The 22,436-nt window shown below is 39.4% G+C and overlaps 1 protein-coding gene across 1 annotated transcript in view; it reads left to right on the top strand.

Annotated features, from left to right (window-relative positions):
• SHROOM4 (shroom family member 4) overlaps positions 1-22,436 on the top strand; it is a 268,987-nt gene that overhangs the window by 120,456 nt on the left and 126,095 nt on the right. The window contains 1 exon segment of the mRNA XM_086388761.1: positions 12,046-12,197. Within this exon segment, the coding sequence (XP_086244887.1) occupies positions 12,046-12,197 (152 nt within the window).

Consider the following 22,436-nt stretch of genomic DNA (forward strand, 5'->3'; position numbering starts at 1 on the left):
CACTGTGTCTTAGTTGTGGCATCTTTCAGCAAGGAATGCTGGCTCTTCTTGTGGCATGTGGCTCAGTAGTTGCAGCTCGTGGGCTTAGTTGTCCTGCAGCATGTGGAATCTTAGTTCCTTGACCAGGAATCGAACCCCATGTCCCCTGCACTGGAAGGCAGATTTTTAACCACTAGACTACCAGGGAAGTCCCAGAGGATATACTTATTTTTTAAAGCCATATAGTTACTATTGGGCTTCCCTGGTGGCTCAGGTGGGATAGCGTCTGCCTGCAGTATGGGAGACCTGGGTTTGATCCCTGGGTCAGGAAGATCTCCTGGAGAAGGAAATGGCAACCAATTTCAGTACTCTTGCCTGGAAAATCCCATGGATGGAGGAGCCTGGTAGACTACAGTCCATAGGTTTGCAAAGACTGACACAACTGAGTGACTTCACTTTCACTTTCATAGTTACTGTATTCTGAGTGGACCTTTTCCATTTATGTAGTTCAAAAAAGTTAATTCACACAATTAGCTATGTTGTTTGCCTTCTTAGACAGTAGACAAGCTGGTGGAGGTAGGAGAATGGCCAGGTACAGTGGTCCCTAACCCCTGTGGATACCAAAATCTATGGAAGCTCAAGAATCTTACAGTTCACCCTCCCTTTAATATATGATTTTGCATCCATGAATTCAACCAACCAGGTGAACCTGTGAGTTCAGGACTGTGGTATAATCTGGCTAGAAGCCCTAGAACTGGACAGTGAAGTTTCAGTTAATTGCCTAGTTTTTCCAATAAATATTTCATAGCAAGCAGAGGTATTCACAATTATGCCATTGACTTTTTAAAAAACTTTGTATTTTGAATTGGGCTACAGCCAATTAACAATGTGATAGTTTCAGGTGAGCAGTAAAGGGACTCATCCATACATATACATGTATCCATTCTACTTCAAACTCCCCTCCCATCCATGCTGGCATATAACATTGAGTAGAGTTACATGTGCTACGGAGTTGGTTACCCATTTTAAATATAGAAGCGTGTACATGTCCATCCCAAGCTCCTTAACTATCCCTTACCCCTTTTATTCCCAACTGCGACTGTAAGTTTGCTCTCTAAGTTTGTGTGTCTCTTTCTATTTTGTAAATTCATTTGTATCATTTCTTTTTAGATTCCTCATATAAGAGATGTTGTACAATATCTGTCCTTCTCTGTCTGACTTACTTCACTCAGTATGACACTGTGGAGTGTCACATTCAAGCAACCATCCATGTTGCTGAAAATTGAATTATTTCCTTTTTCTACTGGCTGAGTAGTATTCCATTGTATATATGTACCACATCTTCTTTATTCATTCCTCTGTTGATGGACATTTAGGTTCATGTCTATCATGTCTTGGCTATTGTAAACTGTGTTATAATGAATATTAGGGTGCAAGAATCCTTTTCGATCATGTTTTTCTCCAGATATATGCCCAGGAGTGGAATTGCAAGGTCATATAGTAGCTCTATTTTTAGCTTTTTAAGGAACCTCCATACTGTTCTCCATAGTGGCTGTACCAATTTACATTCCCACCAACAATGTAGGAGGGTTCCCTTCTCTCCACATCCTCTCCAGCATTTATTATTTGTGGTGTGAGGTGATTTCTCATTGTAGTTTTGATTTGCATTTCTCTAATAATTAGCTATGTTAAACATCTTTTCGTGTGCCTCTTGGCCATCTCTATGTCCTCTTTGGAGAAATGCCTATTCAGGTCTTCTGCCCATTTTTTGATTGGGTTGTTTGCTTTGATGCTGTTAAGCATCATGAGCTGTTTGTAAATTTTGGAGACTAATCCTTGTCAGTCACATCATTTGCAAGTATTTTCTCCTGGGCTGTCTTTTTGCTTTGTTTATTGTTTTCTTTGTTGTGAAAAAGCTCTTGAGTTTAAGTGGATCCCATTTGTTTATTTTTGTTTTTATTTCCATTATTCTGGGAAACAGATTGAAAAAGACGTTGCTGTGATTATGTCAATGTTCTACCATGTTTTCCTCTAGGAGTTTTATAGTGTCCAGTCTCACATTTAGATCTTTAACCCATTTTGAGCTTATTTTTGTGTATAGTGTTAAATAATGATCTAATTTCATTTTTTTTTACAAGTAGCTGCCCAGTTTTCCTAGCACCATTCATTGAAGAGACAGTCTTTGCAAAATTGTGTGTCTTCCCTCCTTTGTCATAGATTGACCATAGGTGCATGGGTTCATTTCTGGGTTTTCTATCCTGTTCTATTGATCTATTTTTTGTGCCAGTACCATACTATTTTGATGACTGTAGCTTTGTAGTATAGTCTGAAGTCAGGGAGCCTAATTCTTCCAGCTCCATTTTTCTTTCTCAAGATTGCTTTGACTATTTGGGGTCTTTTGTGTCTCCATACAAATTTTAAGACTTTTTTGTTCTAGTTCTGTGAAAAATGCCATTGGTAATTTGATAGAGATTGCATTGAATCTGTAGATTGTCTTGTGCAGTATAAGCATTTTGAGAATATTGATTCTTTCAATAAATGAACATGGTATATCTTTCCATCTATTTGTGTCGTCTTCAATTTCTTTCATCAACGTCTTATAGTTTTCAGAGTACACATATTTTGTCACCTTATTAGGTGGGTCTGTGCATGCTATGTTACTTCAGTTGTGTCTGGCTCTTTGCAACTCCATAGACTGTAACCCGCCAGGCTTCTCTGTCCCTGGGATTCTCCATGCAAGAATACTGGAATGGGTTTCCATGCCCTCCTCCAGGGGATTTTCTTGACTTAGGGATCAAACCCATGTCTCTTACATCTGCTGCATTGGCAGATAGGTTCTTTACCACTTGCACCACATGGGAAGACTAAGCTTTCACTTTTGGGCTTGCCTGGTGGCTCAGATGGTAAAGAATCTGCCTACAATGGAGGAGACCTGGGTTCAAGCCATGGGTTGGAAAGATCCAATCCATGGGTTGGAAGACGGCATGGCAACCCACTCCAGTATTCTTGCCTGGAGAACTCCATGGACAGACAAGCCTGGTGGCTTATAGTCCATGGGGTTGCAAAAGGTTGGACATGACTGAGTGATTAACAGTTTCACTTTAGGTAGGTTTATTCCTAGGTATTTTATTCTTTTTGATGTGATGGTAAATGGAATTTTCTTAAATTTCTCTTTCTGATCTTTCGTTGTTACTGTATAGAAAAACAACAGATTTCTGTATATTAATTGTATAACCTGCAACTTTACCAAATTCATGATGAGTTATAGTCGTTTTCTGGTAGCATGTTTAGGATCTTCTATGTATAGTATCATGTCATCTGCAAATAGTGACAGTTTAACTTCTTTTCCAATTTGGATTCCCTTTATTTTTTTTTTTTTCTTCTCTGATTGCTTTAGCTAGGACTACCAAAACTATGTTGAATAAAAGTGGGCAGAGTGGACATCTTTTTCTTGTTTCTGATCCTAGAGGTAATGCTTTCCACTTTTCATCATTGAGTGTGATGTTAGCTGTAGGTTTGTTGTATGTGGCCTTTATTATGTTGAAGTATGTTCCCTCTATGCCCACATTGTGGAGAGTATTTTTTTTTTTATCACAAATGGGTGCTGAATTTTGTCAGAAGCTTTACTGTTTGTATTGAAATGATCATATAGTTTTTATTTTTCAATTTATTGATGTAGTATATCACATTATTGATTTGTGGATATTGAAAAATCCTTGTATCAGTGGATACATTCTAGCTGATTATGGTGATTGATATATTTAATGTATTGTTGGATTCAGATTGCTAGTATTTTGTTGAGGATTTTTGTGTCTATGTTCATCAGTGATATTGCCTTAATTTTATTTTTGTGTGTGGTATCTTTGTCTGGTTTTGGTATCAGGGTGAATGAGTTTGAAAGTTTTCCTTCCTCTGCAATTTTTTGGAACATTTTCAGAAGGATAGGTGTTAACTCTTCTCTAAATGTTTCGAAGAATTCACTTGTGAAGTCATCAGGTCCAGGACTTTTCGTTTGTCGGGAGTTTATAATCAGAGTTTCAGTTTCAATGCTCGTGATTATTCTGTTCATATTTTCTAATTCTTCCTGGTTCAGTCTTGGGAGACAGTACCTTTCTAAGAATGTGTCCATTTCTTCCAGGTTGTCCATTTTATTTGCATACACTTTCTCATAGCAGTTTCTTATGATCCTTTGTATTTCTGTGGGGTCAGTTGTAACTTCTCCTTTTTCATTTCTAATGTTATTGATTTGAGTCTTCTCCCTTATTTTTTCTTGATGAGTGTGGCTAAAGGTTTGTTAATTTTGTTTATCTTTTCAAAGAACAAGCTTTTAGTTTCTTTGATATTTACAATTGTTTTCTTTGTCTTTATTTCATTTATTTCTACTCTGATTTTTATGATTTCTTTCTACTAACTTTAGGTTTTGTTTGTTCATCTTCCTCTAGTTTTTTAGGTGTAAGGTTAGGTTGTTTACTTGAGATTTTTCTTGTTTCCTGAGGTAAGATCGTATTGCTACAAACTTCCCTCTTAGAACTGCTTTTGCTGCATCCCATAGGTTTTGAATTATTGTGCTTTCATTTTCATTTTTCTCTAGGTATTGTTTTATTTCCTCTATGATTTCTTCAGTGATCCATTGGTTGTTTAGTAACATATTGTTTAACTGCCACATGTTTGTATTTTTTTATAGTTTTATTTCTTATAGTTAATTTCTAGTCTCATTGCATTGTGATCAGAAAAGATGCTTTATGTGATTTCAATGTTCTTAAATTTACCAAGGTTCACCTTGTGGCCCAGCATGTGGCCAATCCTGGAGAATGTTCCATGTATACTTGAGAAGAATGTGTAGTCTGCTGCTTTTGGATGGAATGCTCTATAAATATCAATTACTCCACCCGGTTTAATGTGTCAGTTAAGGCCTGTGTTTCCTTATTAATTTTCTTTTTTTTTTGGTGGGGGTACCCTACCTGTCTGTAAGAAACTGCAAGAAGGTTAAAATGTCTCTCCTGCAGAAATTTCCAGGTGAAGAATGCCACTACTGTGCCCGTAGATGGGAGATTATGCATAAATTAGCACTAGTTCTGGGGGAGTTAAAATCAGTCACCATTCATCTTTGAGCAAAATTGTGTAGCCATGATTCCCAGGCATCCCCTGAGACCTTCCTGGGTATTCTATACCCTGCCTCTAGGTAGAGGTGATGGAGGAAAATCTGAAGCTGTACCACATGCTGAAGTCCTTATTAATTTTCTATCTGTATGATCTGTCCATTGATGAAAGTGGGGTGTTAAAGTTCCTCACTGTTATTGTATTACTTTCAATTTCTCCATTTGTGGTTGTTAGTATTTACCTTACATATTGAGGTACTCCATGTAGGTGCATATATATTTGTAACTGTTCTGTCTTCATCTTGGATTAAATCCTTGATTATTATGTAGTGTCCTTCTTTATCTCTTATAACAGTCTTTGTTTTAAAGTCCATTTTGTCTGATAGGAGTATTGCTACTCCAGCTTTCTTTGATTTCCATTTGCATGGAATACCTTCTGCCATCCCCTTACTTTCAGTCTGTAAGTGTCCCCAGATCTGAGGTGGGTATATAGTAGATAGCATATATTCAAGTCTAGTTTTTGTATACACTCAGCCAGTCTATGTCGTTTGGTTGGTGCATTTAATCCACTTAGATTTAAGGCAATTACTGATACGTATAATCATATTGCTGTTGTTATTGTTTAGTCTCTAAGTCATGTCCAACTCTTTTGCAATCCCATGGACTGAGCCCACCAGGCTCCTCCGCCAATGATCATATTACTATTTTCTTAATTGTTTTGAATTTATTTCTCTGTTGCTCTTTTCATTTTCTTGTGTTTCCTGCCTAGAGAAGTTCCTTTAGCATTTGTTGTAAAGCAGGTTTGGTAGTGCTATATTCTCTTCACTTTTGCTTGTCTGGAAAGCCTTTGATTTCTCCATGAAACCTGAACAAGACTCTTGTTGGGTAGAGTATTCATGGTTGTGGGTACTTCCTTTTCAGAACTATATATCATGCCATTCCCTTCTGGCTTGTAGAGTTTCTGTTGATAAATCAACTGATAACTTTATGGGAGTTCCCTTGTATGTTATTTGTCATTTCTTCCTGGTTGCTTTTAATATTTTATCTTTCTCTTTAATTTTTGTCAGTTTGATTACTATGTCTTGGTGTATTCCTCCTTGGGTTTATCCTACCTGGACCTCTCTGACTATTATTTCCTTTCCCATGTTATGGAAATTTTCAACTACTAGCTCTTCAAATATTTTCTCGAGTCCCTTTTCTCTCTCTTCTCCTTCTGGGATCCCTGTAATATGAATGTTGGTGTGTTTAATGTTGTCCCAGACTTCTCTTAGGCTGTCTTCATTTCTTTTCATTATTTTTTCTATATTCTGTTTTGTGGCAGTAATTTCTACCATTCTGTCTTCCAGGTCACTTATCTGTTTTTCTGCCTCAGTTATTCTGCTATTGATTCCTTCTACTATATTGTTCATTTCTGTTTGCTTGTTCTTTGGTTATTCTAGGTTTTTGGTAAACATTTTTTGCATCTTTTCCATTCTTTTTCCAAGTTCCTAGATCATCTTCACCATCATTATTCTGAATTCTTTTTCTAGAAGTTTGCCTATTTCCACTTCACTTAATCGTTTTTTCTGGGGTTTTATCTTGTTCCTTCATCTGAGATATAATCCTCTGCCTTTTCGTTTTAATTAACTTGCTGTAATTGTGGTTTTCATTCTGGAGGCTACAGGATTGTAGTTCTTCTTGCTTCTTCTGATTGCCCTCTTATGGATGAGGCTATTTTAGAGGCTTGTGCAAGGTTCCTGATGGGGAGAGTGATGGTAGGAAAAACTGAGTCTTGCTTTGGCGGGCAGGGCTGTGCTCACTAATACCATAATGTCTGCTGATGAGTGGGACTCCATGCCCTCCCTGTCAGTGGTTTGGCCTGAGGTGACCCAGTCCTAGGGTCTACAGGCTGTATGTTAGGGCTAATGGTGACCTCCAAGAGGGCTCATGTCAAAGGGCACCTCCCAGAACTGCTGTTGGCAGTGCCCCTGTCCCTGCGGCAAGCCGCCACTGACTCATGCCTCACAGGAGACACTCCAACACCAGCAGGTATATCTGGTTCAGTCTATTATGAAGTCACTCTTCCTTACCCGTCAGTCCTGATACACACAAGATTTTGTTTATGCCCTCCAAGAGTGGAGCCTCTGTTTCCCCTAGTCTTGTGGAGGTCCTGCAATTGAATCCTGTTGGCCTTCAAAGTCAGATCCCCTGGCAATTTCTACTCCCTTTGCCAGATCCTCAGGTTGGAAACCCTGATATGGGGCTCAGAATCTTCATAATAGTGGTAGAACTTCTTTGGTATTACTCTCCAGTTTGTGGGTTGCCTACCCTACAGATATGGGATTTGATTTTATTGTTATTGTGCCCCTTCTACTGTCTCATTGTGTCTTCTCCTTTGTCTTTGGACATGGGGTATCTTTTTTGGTCGGTTCCAGCATCCTTCTGTCACTGGTTGTTCAATGGCTAGTTGCAATCTCAGTGTTCTCACAGGAGGAGGTGAGCACATGTCCTTCTATTCCACCATCTTGAACCAATCATCATTGACTTTTAATACTGCTCTTACACTATAGTAATAAGGATTCAGTACCTGCTGGTTATTGTTAATGATGATGTTTTTCCTGCTGACACATTTTTTCCACAAGATAAATCTGGTTTAACTTTTCTTTCTTTCACTTTCTCATATTTCCTCATTTAGTCAAAAGACTTAACCAAGTATCTGCCGTGTGTGTGCTTAGTCATTCAGTCATGTCCAATACTTTGCAACCCCGTGGACTATAGCCCACCAGAGTCCTCTGTCCATGGAGTTTCCAGGCAAGAATACTAGAGTGGGTTGCCATTTCTTACTCCAGGGGATCTTCCTGATTTAGGAGTGGAACCCTCATCTCCTGCATTGGCAGGGAGATTCTTTACCACCCCCCGGGAAGCCCAAGTATCTGCTAATATCTTTTGTTTAATATAAAAGCTACTAGAAAGCCAGTAAATACTGTTAAGTCCATTTTGTTTGTCTTTACTCTCAAGAAGCCAATTTGTCACTTTGTTGACAGATATTAGAGCACTTCATGCTTCATGGATTCATCAAAAATTTCCAGTTCACCAGCTCATTAGCACAAAATAGGGCTTCAAGAGTCTATTTCTCTCAGTGTCCCAGCTGTGCTTTTACAAATGTTCCAACCTTGATGGACCACTCTGAAACAATGGATAAAGACCACAGGGAAATGAGAGATGGATGTTGATTAGTCAGTTTCATAGGAGTGAAACATGAGTGAAGGCAAAACACAGTGGGATTATCTGTGTCAGCAGAATGATAATGCATGACTTTGCTAACTGTACACAGGTCACTGAATGTCAGAGATCCACAGGTCCTCAGAGGTCATCTAGTCAGACCCCCCACTTTTTAACCAATAAGGGTAGAAGAGGCCAAAGGAGGGGAAAGAGACTTGTCCAACGTCAACCAGGCTTCCCCGGTGGCTCAGTGGTAAAGAATCCACCTGTCGATGCAAAAGATGCAGGAGACACAAGTTCAATCCCTGGGTCAGGGAGATGGCCTGGAGGAGGAAATGGCAGCCCCACTTCAGAATTCTTGTCTGGGAGATCCTATGGACAGAGGAGCCTAGTAGGCTACAGTCCATAAGGTCGCAAAGAGTCAGCCACAACTGAGTGAACACACACACACACACACACACACACACAAGGTCTGTCATCCCTTCCCAACTTTCCAAACACCAGCCAGCTTTTGGCCATTTGACTATGCAATCAGTTTTCAATTATTTGAGCCACTCACTGCTAGCCCAATGATCACTTAAATATTCCAAAGTGACACATAAGTTAACCATTGTTTACACTGGGCTTTGTAAAGATGTGTGTTTATTACTGACATTCCAGTGTGTATGGGTACAATCTGAGAATTCACCACACTTCAAATGAAAGAAAGAAAGAAACCCTGAAGGGCTGATTCAGGAAGAGCTGGAAAATTGACTAGCCATATTGAATGGATAGCATCAAATGATGCTATACAGCCCCTCAAGCAGAACATGTTATTCCAAACATGTTTGTTGATTCACACCTCTCCTGTACCCCAACCAGTTATAAGTTGCACTGTAGGAAGGGAAAAACAATATCTTTTATAGAAGAATATACATATTATTTTTTCTCCCTTTCTTCTTCTTTCCCTTCTCTTTCCTTTTCATTGTTTTTCCTTGCTAGAAAAAATGAACAGCTGCTTTATCTTTTATATAAACAAATATGTGGTTGAGCCATTGACCTGGAGAACTGGTTGTCAGGATGCCAAACAATAAATGGAAAACATGCTGGATCCCATGAATATAGAGGTGGAGGAAGGAGAAGGAAGACCAGTGAGCAATACTTTTTACTAGAATCCAAAAGTCAGGAGGAGTAAGAAGGAATCTGTTGTATAGCTCAGTGAATTCCCTGGGTCCGGGAAGGAGCTAGTTTGGAGTATAGTCCAAGGGCTCTTGAACCAAATGGAGTTTCATTTCCTGATCTGGCCCTGTCTGTACTTTGGGGTTGTGCTGAATGCTCATAATTTTCTGGTTTGTTGTCTGCAAATCCTCACACTTGGGCTAAAATGGAATTATTATTATTCATGTTCTGAAGATGATGCTGCTGATGACTGAGAAAGGGCATGAAACAGAAAAAGTGGCATGAACAATTGGCTTGAGGCTACATTCCAAGAAAGAGTCCCTGCAAGGATTCAGATGGTGGCAGGCAGAGTGGCAGTAGGGAATGAAAAATGCCTGAGCTTTTGATGCAGCCATAATTAAGCATTTTGGTTTAAGAGGTACCCCCCTTTCATTTTCTCATCTAGAATAAACAAATCTTGTTGATGTAACAAAGTGCTTAATAAACCCGAGGTGGTACTTAATATCAATACATACTGAAGGAAAGACTTGCTATGGTTAATGGTAATATGGATAATTGAGTTATATGAATTTAAAAATAGGTAGAGTAAATTAAGACTAATGTACATCAACAGGAAAAATCTATTAGTATTCATTAGTTAGACTCCTGTTTATGGTTCTTTGTTAGCCTAAGGAAGCCCTTTCCGATAACTAATGCCTGTTGAAAATCCTGCCTAATAACTTTCCATGGATGCCAAAGGAATGAGTCATTCACATAGAACTTCTGACATTCAAATATAGCATTTTGCTTCTTTTTCTTTTTTTGGCAGCAGTGACTGTGAAGTAATAATAATGATGACAATGGAAATAAGAGATCCTAATTAATTTGCTGAGAGTTGTTCCCCATTTACCAATATTGGCTTGTTTTGTCTTAAGTGGTGGCCCAGGTACTAGACAAAGGTATATATATATTCAATGTCACTTGGCTAACCTATGATTTGTCAGACAAAGGTTAATTTAAAAAAATGTTGGATTAGCAGCAATAAATTTAATAACAGTCTGTGATTTAAGTCAGAACTTCAGTTTATTTGATGGGATTTTTTAAATCCTGAATTAACATTTTTCTCTGAGCTCAGGAGGTCTCATCTGCCAAACTGCACATGAGCCGGCCAACCAAAAGCTCATCAATATTCTAACTTACACAGTATGGGGATAGATTGGAGCGATGCTATAAAAGACTGAAAGAAAGATTGGAACAAGAAATGTAAAAATACCTGCAGCAAAAACCAGTCCTTAGTTGTCCAGTTTCGAACCTGACTTTCCCTAATAATTATATGGTTTAATCATCTTCAACTTTTTCTTGCCCCCGAGAGAAACAAACAAACAAACAAACAAACATCTCTTCTTGATTCCATTCATAGGTTGGACCTGTTTTCACCCGCCCATCTCCATGGACGTATGAACTTTAGATGGTAATCCACCCCTGAATCTGGGAGCTATGTGTGCCTCATTCATTTCTGTATCTTTAGCAGTTAGCATGTTGTCCCTTGCATACAAAAACTTTACCAAAAATTAACCAAAAACTTTAGAATAGATTAAAGGATGGATGAGATGACTCCTATCACCAGGATGGAATTAATGTTCCCATAGGTAGAACTCACCTCTGTGATAGAAAAAATGTTACATACAAAGGTAGATGTAAATAAGGATCCTTAGGGGACATTCTGCTTTGCTTTCACCTACTCCAGTGGCTGTTAGTTCTTCCTTTGGTTTCAATGCCCACCTCCCAGCCTCACTACATTCCTGCCAAGATTGCCCTTGACCAATGGAAATTCTGTAGGCTGTGGTGGAACAGTTAATACCTATATTCCCGTTTTGCCCAGTGCCCACTGTGTGACAGACACTGGAAGCACTGTGCTAGGCGCTTGTTGAAGAGGTATTGATAAATGACCTTTGTATATTTTACGATTCCATTCACAGAAGGTTGAGCTGGAAGCCACCTTCAAAGTCTTCAGAGTCAACCCCCTTGCTGCAATAATCAGAGCTCACATTCATTGAGAACTTACTGCCCCCAGACATTTCATATACTAATGGCCCTGTGAAGTAGGGACGCTTATTTTCTGTATTTCTCATTTGGGGCCATTGATACATGGAGATGTTAGGTAACTTCCTTGGGGTCACACAGCTAGGAAATACTAGAGCCAAGACTCATGCTCAAGTTTGTCAGACTTCAGAGCCTACTGAGAGAAAAAAACTTGCCAAAAGTCATTTTGAGCCTAGTTCTTCTGGCCCTAATTTGTTTTCACGGATTGCTACTCTATGCTCACACACTGAGGTTTCTTAAAATATCATTTTGTTATTTGGAATCACATGTCTCCCCAAATGGACTGTGGATTCCTCCAGGGCAGATATTGCATTGTATCTGTGGTGCCTTCTCCCTTGAGGGCATGCCCAGGCTTTGCTTTCAGTAAATAATGGACTGTGACCAGCTTCTTAGCTGTTCTTTCGAGCATCTTGGTGTCATCCCCCAGGACTTCTTGTGGCTCAGAGGTTGGGAGGAGCCAGGAAGTAGAATTTTGGGGAAGGAGTCACCTCACCACCTGCTTTCTATTTTGTTCTCTACAATACAGATCGAAGATGGAGGCAAGGCAGCCTTGTCCCAGAAGATGAGGACTGGTGATGAGCTGGTGAATATCAATGGCACTCCATTGTACGGCTCCCGCCAAGAGGCTCTCATCCTCATCAAAGGCTCCTTCCGGACCCTCAAGCTGATTGTCAGGAGGTAAGGTACAGGGAGATTTGCTGTAAAGTACAAGGGTCACTGAAACCGCTTGGTTGGTAATAAAGCCTCAATAGAGGTATGTCTATCAATATCAAGGAAAGAGGTGTTTCACATGAACAGAATTTTGCAGACAACTGAAGCAGAATGGCATAAGAGAAAGGGCCTTTGGTTCAAATCCTAGTACTGTCACATGCTACCCATGTTATCTTGGATAAATTTATTTTACCTCTGTAGGACTTAAGAATCCTTATTTGCCTTTGAGAGAACTAAATGACTCATTACACACCAAGGACCTATCTGAACTACTGTTTTTCCATCTACTCCTTCACATGAAGCTGCCACTGCTGAAACACATATATTTAAAGAGACCCTATTCCCAGCATGGTAGGCCCTCTGGAGGCTGTGGCAAAGTCTAAGATGAGAAGCCTGCCCTTGAGGAGTATGCAGTCTAACAGGGTAGAAAAGACACACGTATGACAAATTAATTAGCAATACATTTTTTAAGAAAACCATAAAGGAGATTCCAGAAGATAAGGGTGATTGTCAAATGAATTGCTGACCGAAATTGCTGTTAGAGTTCAAGAGAAAGAAAAGGCACTTCAGAAGAGATGATTAGAGTAAGATTTCATTGAGAAGGTGAAATCTTAACTAAAAGATGGGTAGAATTTGATCAGAAACCATCAGGAGGGGAAAAGCTTTCCAGGTAAGTAGAGTGGCATACCAGGGGCTTCCCTGGTAGCTCAACTGGTAAAGAATCCGCCTGCAATGCAGGAGACCCCAGTTTGATTCCCAGGTCAGGAAGATCCCCTGGAGAAGGGTATGGCAACCCACTCCAGTATTCTTGCCTGGAGAATCCCCATGGACAGAGGAGCCTGGTGGGCTACAGTCCATGGGGTTGCAAAGATTCGGACATGACTGAGTGACTAAGCACACACACAGTGGCATAAGGAGGAGGAAAATAAGGACAGTCATTCTATTGTTGTCAAAGCATCTGCCTATTGGTGAGGTTTCCATTGGTCTCCCTTTCATTTTGCTGCTGTATATTTGTTTTGTACTACTGGAGTTCATACTTCTCCCCTTCTGTGTGTTTCCTTTATCTTATACATGTCCCCAAGCTTTTCCATCTTAATTATTTTTATTAGAAAAAAATTTAAGTGTCTTCCTGCAGTCATACTTCCCCTTCTGGCTTCTGCCCCATCTTCTTTTAATTCATATCCAGAAGGAGAGTCTATACTCACTGTTTCCTCTTACTTACCATTTAGCTTTCCACCCGGTGCAGTCTGAATTTGACCCCCAGAAGTCCACTGAAACTGCTCTCTTTCTCTCTCTCTCTTTATATACACACACATGCACACACACACACACACACATGTATGTGTGTGTGTATATATAAATGTATGTATGTATATATGAAACCTCCTAGTTGTCAAAGTCAATGGGTTATTTCCAGTCTTCATTGTATATAACTTACATTTGGAATGTGACGTTGTTGCTCTGGATTATGCCCTTCTTTGTGAAACTTTACTTTCTTGCTTTCAAGATATTCTATTGCTTTCTATTTCTACCTCTCTGTTCATTTTCTAAATGAGGTTCCTCTACCACCTGCTCTTCCTCTGCCCATCCCTTTTAAATGCTGGTGTTTCCCCTAGTTCTATCCTTTCTATTTTCATTAATATACCATGGAAAAATCTCACCTGATCCCCGAGTTTCAACTATCATCTATATGTTGATGACTATATCTCTTATGCCCCAGACCCCTGTGGCCAACTTCCTACTGGACATTTATACTTAGATTTCTCAGAAGCATTTCACACAAAACATGCTCAAAACCTAATACATCATCTTCTTCTCACAAGCTCCTGATCTCAGTGACTGGGACCACCAGACCCTTAGTAAACCAAGCCATTGTTTATTTCCTCCATTTTTCTCCTGCTCTATGTCCAAATGATCTCAGTTAGTAAAGATGAAAATATATAGGATCCCACTGATTTATTATATTATTAAAGCCTGCTGGTCCTTAAGATTAAGCCATGCCTGCTCATGTACCTGGTGGCACTAATGGTAAAAACCTACTGGCCAGTGCAGGAGACATAAGAGATGCAGGTTCGATCCCTGGGTCGGGAAGATCCCTTGGAAGAGAGCATGGCAACCCACTCCAATGTTCTTGCCTGGAATTTCATGGACAGAGGAACCTAATGGGCTACAGTCCATGAGGTCGCAAAGAGCTAGACAAAAGTTGCTAAAGCAACTTAGCATATATGCATGTCCATGTACCTAGGTAAAAAGTAATGTGTAAAATAATGTCTTATACACTAGACACACTGTCACTGTCTTGGATAGGTCATGATTTAGGTTTTAAATAAGGCTTCTTGAAGGAGCAGCTTGGTGAATTTGAAAGTTTTTTTTTAATTTATTTTTAATTAGAGGATAATTGCTTTACAATATTGTGTTGGTTTCCGCCATACAACAACATGAATCAGCTATAAGTATACATATGTTCCCTCCCTCTTGAACCTCCCCCCCACCTCCCACCCCATCCCAGCCCTCTTAGTTTGTCACAGAGCATCAGATTTGAGCTGCATGCATCATACAGCAAATTCCCACTGATTATCTATTTGACTATGGTAATGTATATCTTTCAATGCTGCTATCTCAATTAGTCCCATCCTCTGCTTCCCTCTCTGTGTCATTTTGGAGTCAGACAGACACATGTATGCTGTTTCCTTGTTCTGTCACATGGGAAATAATAGTTCCTATGTAATAGCATTATTGTGATGATTAAATGAAGCAATTTATGTAAAATGCCTTTATCATAATGGGTTCTCTGAACTTCAGCCCCACTCCTTTCCCTAGGATATAAAGGAAGCATAATTGGAGTAACCAACCACCATTATGAAATAAGGAGAGCAACAAACTGTATTGTGCTTTGCAAACTAACCTTCAGAGACAAGATTTGCTGGGAAACCATTAGGAATAAAAAGATCTGACAGGAAATAAAGACCCTTGTGAAATACTGGTTATACAGAGATATCAACACTTAGAAAGAGTATAGACATGATCTGCAGCAGTGGCTTCTGATCCAGTCATAAGAATGAGAGTTTTCAGGTGTGTCAATCACTTATCCTCCATTGATGAGTTTTATGTCTTCATTCTCCCTGCTGTGGTGACATCTGCCACTGCTAGTCACTTGGAATAGCTATAATTATGGCCTTGGAAATGGTGGGACCCTTTGGTTTTCATGGTGTGGCAGGTCCTATGGCTCCCTAAGCCTACATTTTCTATCCTTTCAGCCTCCTTTCAACCCCTGTTGGAAGAAGCTTTCAGTAACATAATTTATTAGGCGATGCTGCCCTCTTGTGGAAAACTTCACTTTCACCTATGTACTACCCTGGGGATGCTTTAGGACATTTATTCCTTCTTTTCCTTAGTCGAAGTTATTCTTCTAATTTATGAAAGAGCTCTTGGCACATAAATGAAATATCTCCTTGAAATTTAATATTTACCCTAGTATTTTATACTAAGGTGGAAAGTCTTTGTTTGAGTAAAACAATCAACTGACAAAGATTCAGCACTGAGGTTTAAGTCCAGACGTGAGTTTTGGGGATGGATATAAAGGAGGAACTTTAGGAAATGGCTTATTCTGAAAAGCCAGCCCAGCTCTTCCTCCTATATTGCATTTTAGATAATGGTTAATGAAGTCAGAAATCTAGGTGTTGCCCTCAGTGCTCCTCTCTTGCCTCAACCCACTTCAATTCAAGTTATACCAAGTCTTGAGTATTCTACTTGCTGGAAGCCTCTCTGTAGCTCTTAACTTAATCCAGTTGTTCATAATTTATTATCTGTGCTGGCTTAGTCACTCAGTCATGTCTGACTCTTTGTGACCCCATGGACTGTAGCCTGCCAGGCTCCTCTGTCCATGGGGATTCTCCAGGCAAGAATACTGGAGTGGGTTGTGATGCCCTTCTCCAGGGGATCTTCCCAACCAAGGAATCGGACCCAGGTCTCCTGCATTGCAGGCAGATTCTTTACCACCTGAGCCACGAGGGAAGCCCAAGGATACTGGAATGGGTAGCCTATCCTTTCTCCAGGGCACCTTCCTGACCCACGAGTTGAACCAGTGTCTCCTGCATTGCGGGCAGATTCTTTACCAGCTGAGCTACCATGGAAGTCCCATTTCTTATCTGGACCATTGTAATAATCTCACTGGCTTCTCATCCTTTAGTCTCACCTTCTTCCAATCATTCCATTCTCCAAATAGACATCTAATCATGTCACTTATATATTTATGGAAAAAAACAAGACCAATAACTATATAATCATAATTGTCCCAACAGATTCATTTTACATTGATAGAAAATGCAAGCTATGTTAAGGATTTGTATTCATGAACCATTTTTTGGAAAAAAGAAGTACCTAAATATATGAAGAAAATAACCTGCAAAACAAGAAGAAAAATTATAAAAATGTCTATATGGGAGACTTTAACATAATTTAGCTATAACAGATAAAGTAGACCTAAAATATATATTTCAAGGACTTTAAAACCATAATTCATAAGGCCAAATTAATGTCAAAAATTACATTTTATGGACAGTGTTTTCAAATATTCTGATAACATTTAAAAATGATCATATGGGGGGAGGAGCCAAGATGGCGGAGGAGTAGGACAGGGAGAACACTTTCTCCCCCACAAATTCATCAAAAGAGCATTTAAACGTCGAGTAAATTCCACAAAACAACTTCTGAATGCCGGCAGAGGACATCAGGCACCCAGAAAAGCAATCCAACTCTTCGAAAGGAGGTAGGAAAAAATATAAAAGACAAAAAAAGAGACAAAAGAGGGAGGGACGGAGCTCCGTCCCGGGAAGGGAGTCTTAAAAAGAGAGAAGTTTCCAAACACCAGGAAACCTTCTCACTGCTGAATCTGTGCCGAGCTTTGGAAGCACAGAGGGCAACATAACAGGAAGAAAAAATAAATAAACAATTAAAACTCGAAGATTGCGAGTCCTACGGTAACTCCCCCAGTGGAGAAGCAGCGCAGACGCCTGCAGGCGCCATTAACAAGCGGGGGCTGGGCAGGGAGGCGCAGCGCGGGCTGCATCGCTTAGAGTAAGAATCTGGCCTGAATACCCTGAGCACTATCTGAGCGAAATAATTTGGGCTAACAAACCAGACTGTGGGATATCTACTACGCGAAAAGCCAGCCCCAACCTAAGACCGCCAGGCCCGCGCACGGAACAAAGAATTGAACAGAGATAGCCGGCTGCAGACCTTCCCCCTCCGGTGATAGGCAGCCAGAGCCGGAAGGGGGCAATCGCAGCCCCAGAGAGACATTATGTATAAAACTGTAAGCAGGCTTCTTTGCTAACTAAAACTTCTTGGGGGTCTGGACGGTTAACATCTGCCTAAGAAGGTGCGCCGGTTTTGCGCCCAGATAACCGAGTGGCGGGGAGGCGATAAGTCGCAGCATTGGCGCTCGCCAAACACCTCATCACTTGAGCTGCTCGGACCTGGGAAGAGCACAATACTCAGGCCCAACTGAGTCTGCGCCTCTGAGGACTATCCGAGTGCCTGAACCTGAGCGGCTTGGACCTGGGAGGTACATGCAACCCAGGGCCAGCCTCGGACTGTTCCCGGCGGAACAACCTAGAGCCCGAGCAGTGTGGGCAGGGAGGCTACACGCGCAGTGAGCGGGGGCAGACCCAGTGTGGCTGAGGCACTGCGAGCGCACGCCAGTGTTATTTGCTTGCAGCATCCCTCCCTCCCTCCCCACAGCGCGACTGAACAAAGAGAAGAAATACAGTTCCACCCATCAGAACACTGACACAAGCTTCCCTAACCAGGAAACCTTGACAAGCCACCTGTACAAACCCACACACAGTGAGGAATAGCCACAATAAAGAGAACTCCACAAACTGCCAGAATACAGAAAGGACACCCCATACTCAGCAATTTAAACAAGATGAAGAGACAGAGGAATAGCCAGCAGATAAAGGAACAGGATAAATGCCCACCAAACCAAACAAAAGAGGAAGAGATAGGGAATCTACCTGATAAAGAATTCCGAATAATGATAGTGAAATTGATCCAAAATCTAGAAATTAAAATGGAATCACAGATAAATAGCTTGGAGACAAGGATTGAGAAGATGCAAGAAAGGTTTAACAAGGACCTAGAAGAAATAAAAAAGAGTCAATATACAATGAATAATGCAATAAATGAAATTAAAAACACTCTGGAGGCAACAAATAGTAGAATAACAGAGGCAGAAGATAGGATTAGTGAATTAGAAGATAGAATGGTAGAAATAAATGAATCAGAGAGAATAAAAGAAAAACGAATTAAAAGAAATGAGGACAATCTCAGAGACCTCCAGGATAATATTAAACACTACAACATTCGAATCATAGGGGTACCAGAAGAAGAAGACAAAAAGAAAGACCATGAGAAAATACTTGAGGAGATAATAGTTGAAAACTTCCCTAAACTGGGGAAGGAAATAATCACCCAAGTCCAAGAAACCCAGAGAATCCCAAACAGGATAAACCCAAGGCGAAACACCCCAAGACACATATTACTCAAATTAACAAAGATCAAACACAAAGAACAAATATTAAAAGCAGCAAGGGAAAAACAACAAATAACACACAAGGGAATTCCCATAAGGATAACAGCTGATCTTTCAATAGAAACTCTTCAAGCCAGGAGGGAATGGCAAGACATACTTAAAATGATGAAAGAAAATAACCTACAGCCCAGTTTATTGTACCCAGCAAGGATTTCATTCAAGTATGAAGGAGAAATCAAAAGCTTCTCAGATAAGCAAAAGCTGAGAGAATTCTGCACCACCAAACCAGCTCTACAACAAATACTAAAGGATATTCTCTAGACAGGAAACACAAAAATGGTGTATAAATTCGAACCCCAAACAATAAAGTAAATGGCAACGGGATCATACTTATCAGTAATTACCTTAAACGTAAATGGGTTGAATGCCCCAACCAAAAGACAAAGACTGGCTGAATGGATACAAAAACAAGACCCCTACATATGTTGTCTACAGGAGACCCACCTCAAAACAGGGGACACATACAGACTGAAAGTGAAGGGCTGGAAAAAGATTTTCCATGCAAATAGGGACCAAAAGAAAGCAGGAGTAGCAATACTTATATCAGATAAAATAGACTTTAAAACAAAGGCTGTGAAAAGAGACAAAGAAGGTCACTACATAATGATCAAAGGATCAATCCAAGAAGAAGATATAACAATTATAAATATATATGCACCCAACATGGGAGCACCGCAGTATGTAAGACAAATGCTAACAAGTATGAAAGGAGACATTAACAATAACACAATAATAGTGGGAGACTTTAATACCCCACTCACACCTATGGATAGATCAACTAAACAGAAAATTAACAAGGAAACACAAACTTTAAACGATACAATAGACCAGTTAGACCTAATTGATATCTATAGGACATTTCATCCCAAAACAATGAATTTCACCTTTTTCTCAAGCGCACATGGAACCTTCTCCAGGATAGATCACATCCTGGGCCATAAAGCTAGCCTTGGTAAATTCAAAAAAATAGAAATCATTCCAAGCATCTTTTCTGACCACAATGCAGTAAGATTAGATCTCAATTATAGGAGAAAAACTATTAAAAATTCCAACATATGGAGGCTGAACAACACCCTGCTGAATAACCAACAAATCACAGAAGAAATCAAAAAAGAAATCAAAATTTGCATAGAAACGAATGAAAATGAAAACACAACAACCCAAAACCTGTGGGACACAGTAAAAGCAGTCCTAAGGGGAAAGTTCATAGCAATACAGGCACACCTCAAGAAACAAGAAAAAAGTCAAATAAATAACCTAACTCTACAACTCAAACAACTAGAAAAGGAAGAAATGAAGAACCCCAGGGTTAGTAGAAGGAAAGAAATCTTAAAAATTAGAGCAGAAATAAATGCAAAAGAAACAAAAGAGACCATAGCAAAAATCAACAAAGCCAAAAGCTGGTTCTTTGAAAGGATAAATAAAATTGACAAACCATTAGCCAGACTCATCAAGAAACAAAGGGAGAAAAATCAAATCAATAAAATTAGAAATGACAGTGGAGAGATCACAACAGACAATATAGAAATACAAAGGATCATAAGAGACTATTATCAACAATTATATGCCAATAAAATGGACAACGAGGAAGAAATGGACAAATTCTTAGAAAAGTACAACTTTCCAAAACTCGACCAGGAAGAAATAGAAAACCTTAACAGACCCATCACAAGCATGGAAATTGAAACTGTAATCAAAAATCTTCCAGCAAACAAAAGCCCAGGTCCAGACGGCTTCACAGCTGAATTCTACCAAAAATTTAGAGAAGAGCTAACACCTATCCTGCTCAAACTCTTCCAGAAAATTGCAGAGGAAGATAAACTTCCAAACTCATTCTATGAGGCCACCATCACCCTAATACCAAAACCTGACAAAGATGCCACAAAAAAAGAAAACTATAGGCCAATATCACTGATGAACATAGATGCAAAAATCCTAAACAAAATTCTAGCAATCAGAATCCAACAACACATTAAAAAGATCATACACCATGACCAAGTGGGCTTTATCCCAGGGATGCAAGGATTCTTCAATATCCGCAAATCAATCAATGTAATACACCACATTAACAAATTGAAAAACAAAAACCATATGATTATCTCAATAGATGCAGAGAAAGCCTTTGACAAAATTCAACACCCATTTATGATAAAAACTCTTCAGAAAGCAGGAATAGAAGGAACATACCTCAACATAATAAAAGCTATATATGACAAACCCACAGCAAACATTATCCTTAATGGTGAAAAATTGAAAGCATTTCCTCTAAAGTCAGGAACAAAACAAGGGTGCCCACTTTCACCATTACTATTCAACATAGTTTTGGAAGTTTTGGCTACAGCAATCAGAGCAGAAAAAGAAATAAAAGGAATCCAAATTGGAAAAGAAGAAGTAAAACTCTCACTATTTGCAGATGACATGATCCTCTACATAGAAAACCCTAAAGACTCCACCAGAAAATTACTAGAACTAATCAATGATTATAGTAAAGTTGCAGGATATAAAATCAACACACAGAAATCCCTTGCATTCCTATACACTAATAATGAGAAAACAGAAAGAGAAATTAAGGAAACAATTCCATTCACCATTGCAACGAAGAGAATAAAATACTTAGGAATATATCTACCTAAAGAAACTAAAGACCTATATATAGAAAACTATAAAACACTGGTGAAAGAAATCAAAGAGGACACTAATAGATGGAGAAATATACCATGTTCATGGATTGGAAGAATCAATATAGTGAAAATGAGTATACTACCCAAAGCAATTTATAGATTCAATGCAATCCCTATCAAGCTACCAACAGTATTCTTCACAGAGCTAGAACAAATAATTTCACAATTTGTATGGAAATACAAAAAACCTCGAATAGCCAAAGCGATCTTGAGAAAGAAAAATGGAACTGGAGGAATCAACCTACCTGACTTCAGGCTCTACTACAAAGCCACAGTTATCAAGACAGTATGGTACTGGCACAAAGACAGAAATATAGATCAATGGAACAAAATAGAAAGCCCAGAGATAAATCCACGCACATATGGACACCTTATCTTTGACAAAGGAGGCAAGAATATACAGTGGATTAAAGACAATCTCTTTAACAAGTGGTGCTGGGAAATCTGGTCAACCACTTGTAAAAGAATGAAACTAGAACACTTTCTAACACCATATACAAAAATAAACTCAAAATGGATTAAAGATCTCAATATAAGACCAGAAACTATAAAACTCCTAGAGGAGAACATAGGCAAAACACTCTCTGACATACATCACAGCAGGATCCTCTATGACCCACCTCCCAGAATATTGGAAATAAAAGCAAAAATAAACAAATGGGACCTAATTAAACTTAAAAGCTTCTGCACATCAAAGGAAACTATTAGCAAGGTGAAAAGACAGCCTTCAGAATGGGAGAAAATAATAGCAAATGAAGCAACCGACAAACAACTAATCTCAAAAATATACAAGCAACTCCTACAGCTCAACTCCAGAAAAATAAATGACCCAATCAAAAAATGGGCCAAAGATCTAAATAGACATTTCTCCAAAGAAGACATACAGATGGCTAACAAACACTTGAAAAGATGTTCAACATCACTCTTTAT

This window comes from Bos grunniens, chromosome X, assembly GCF_055505025.1.
Source record: "Bos grunniens cultivar Pamir isolate PY7600 chromosome X, Bosgru_T2T1.0, whole genome shotgun sequence".
NCBI lineage: Eukaryota > Metazoa > Chordata > Mammalia > Artiodactyla > Bovidae > Bos > Bos grunniens.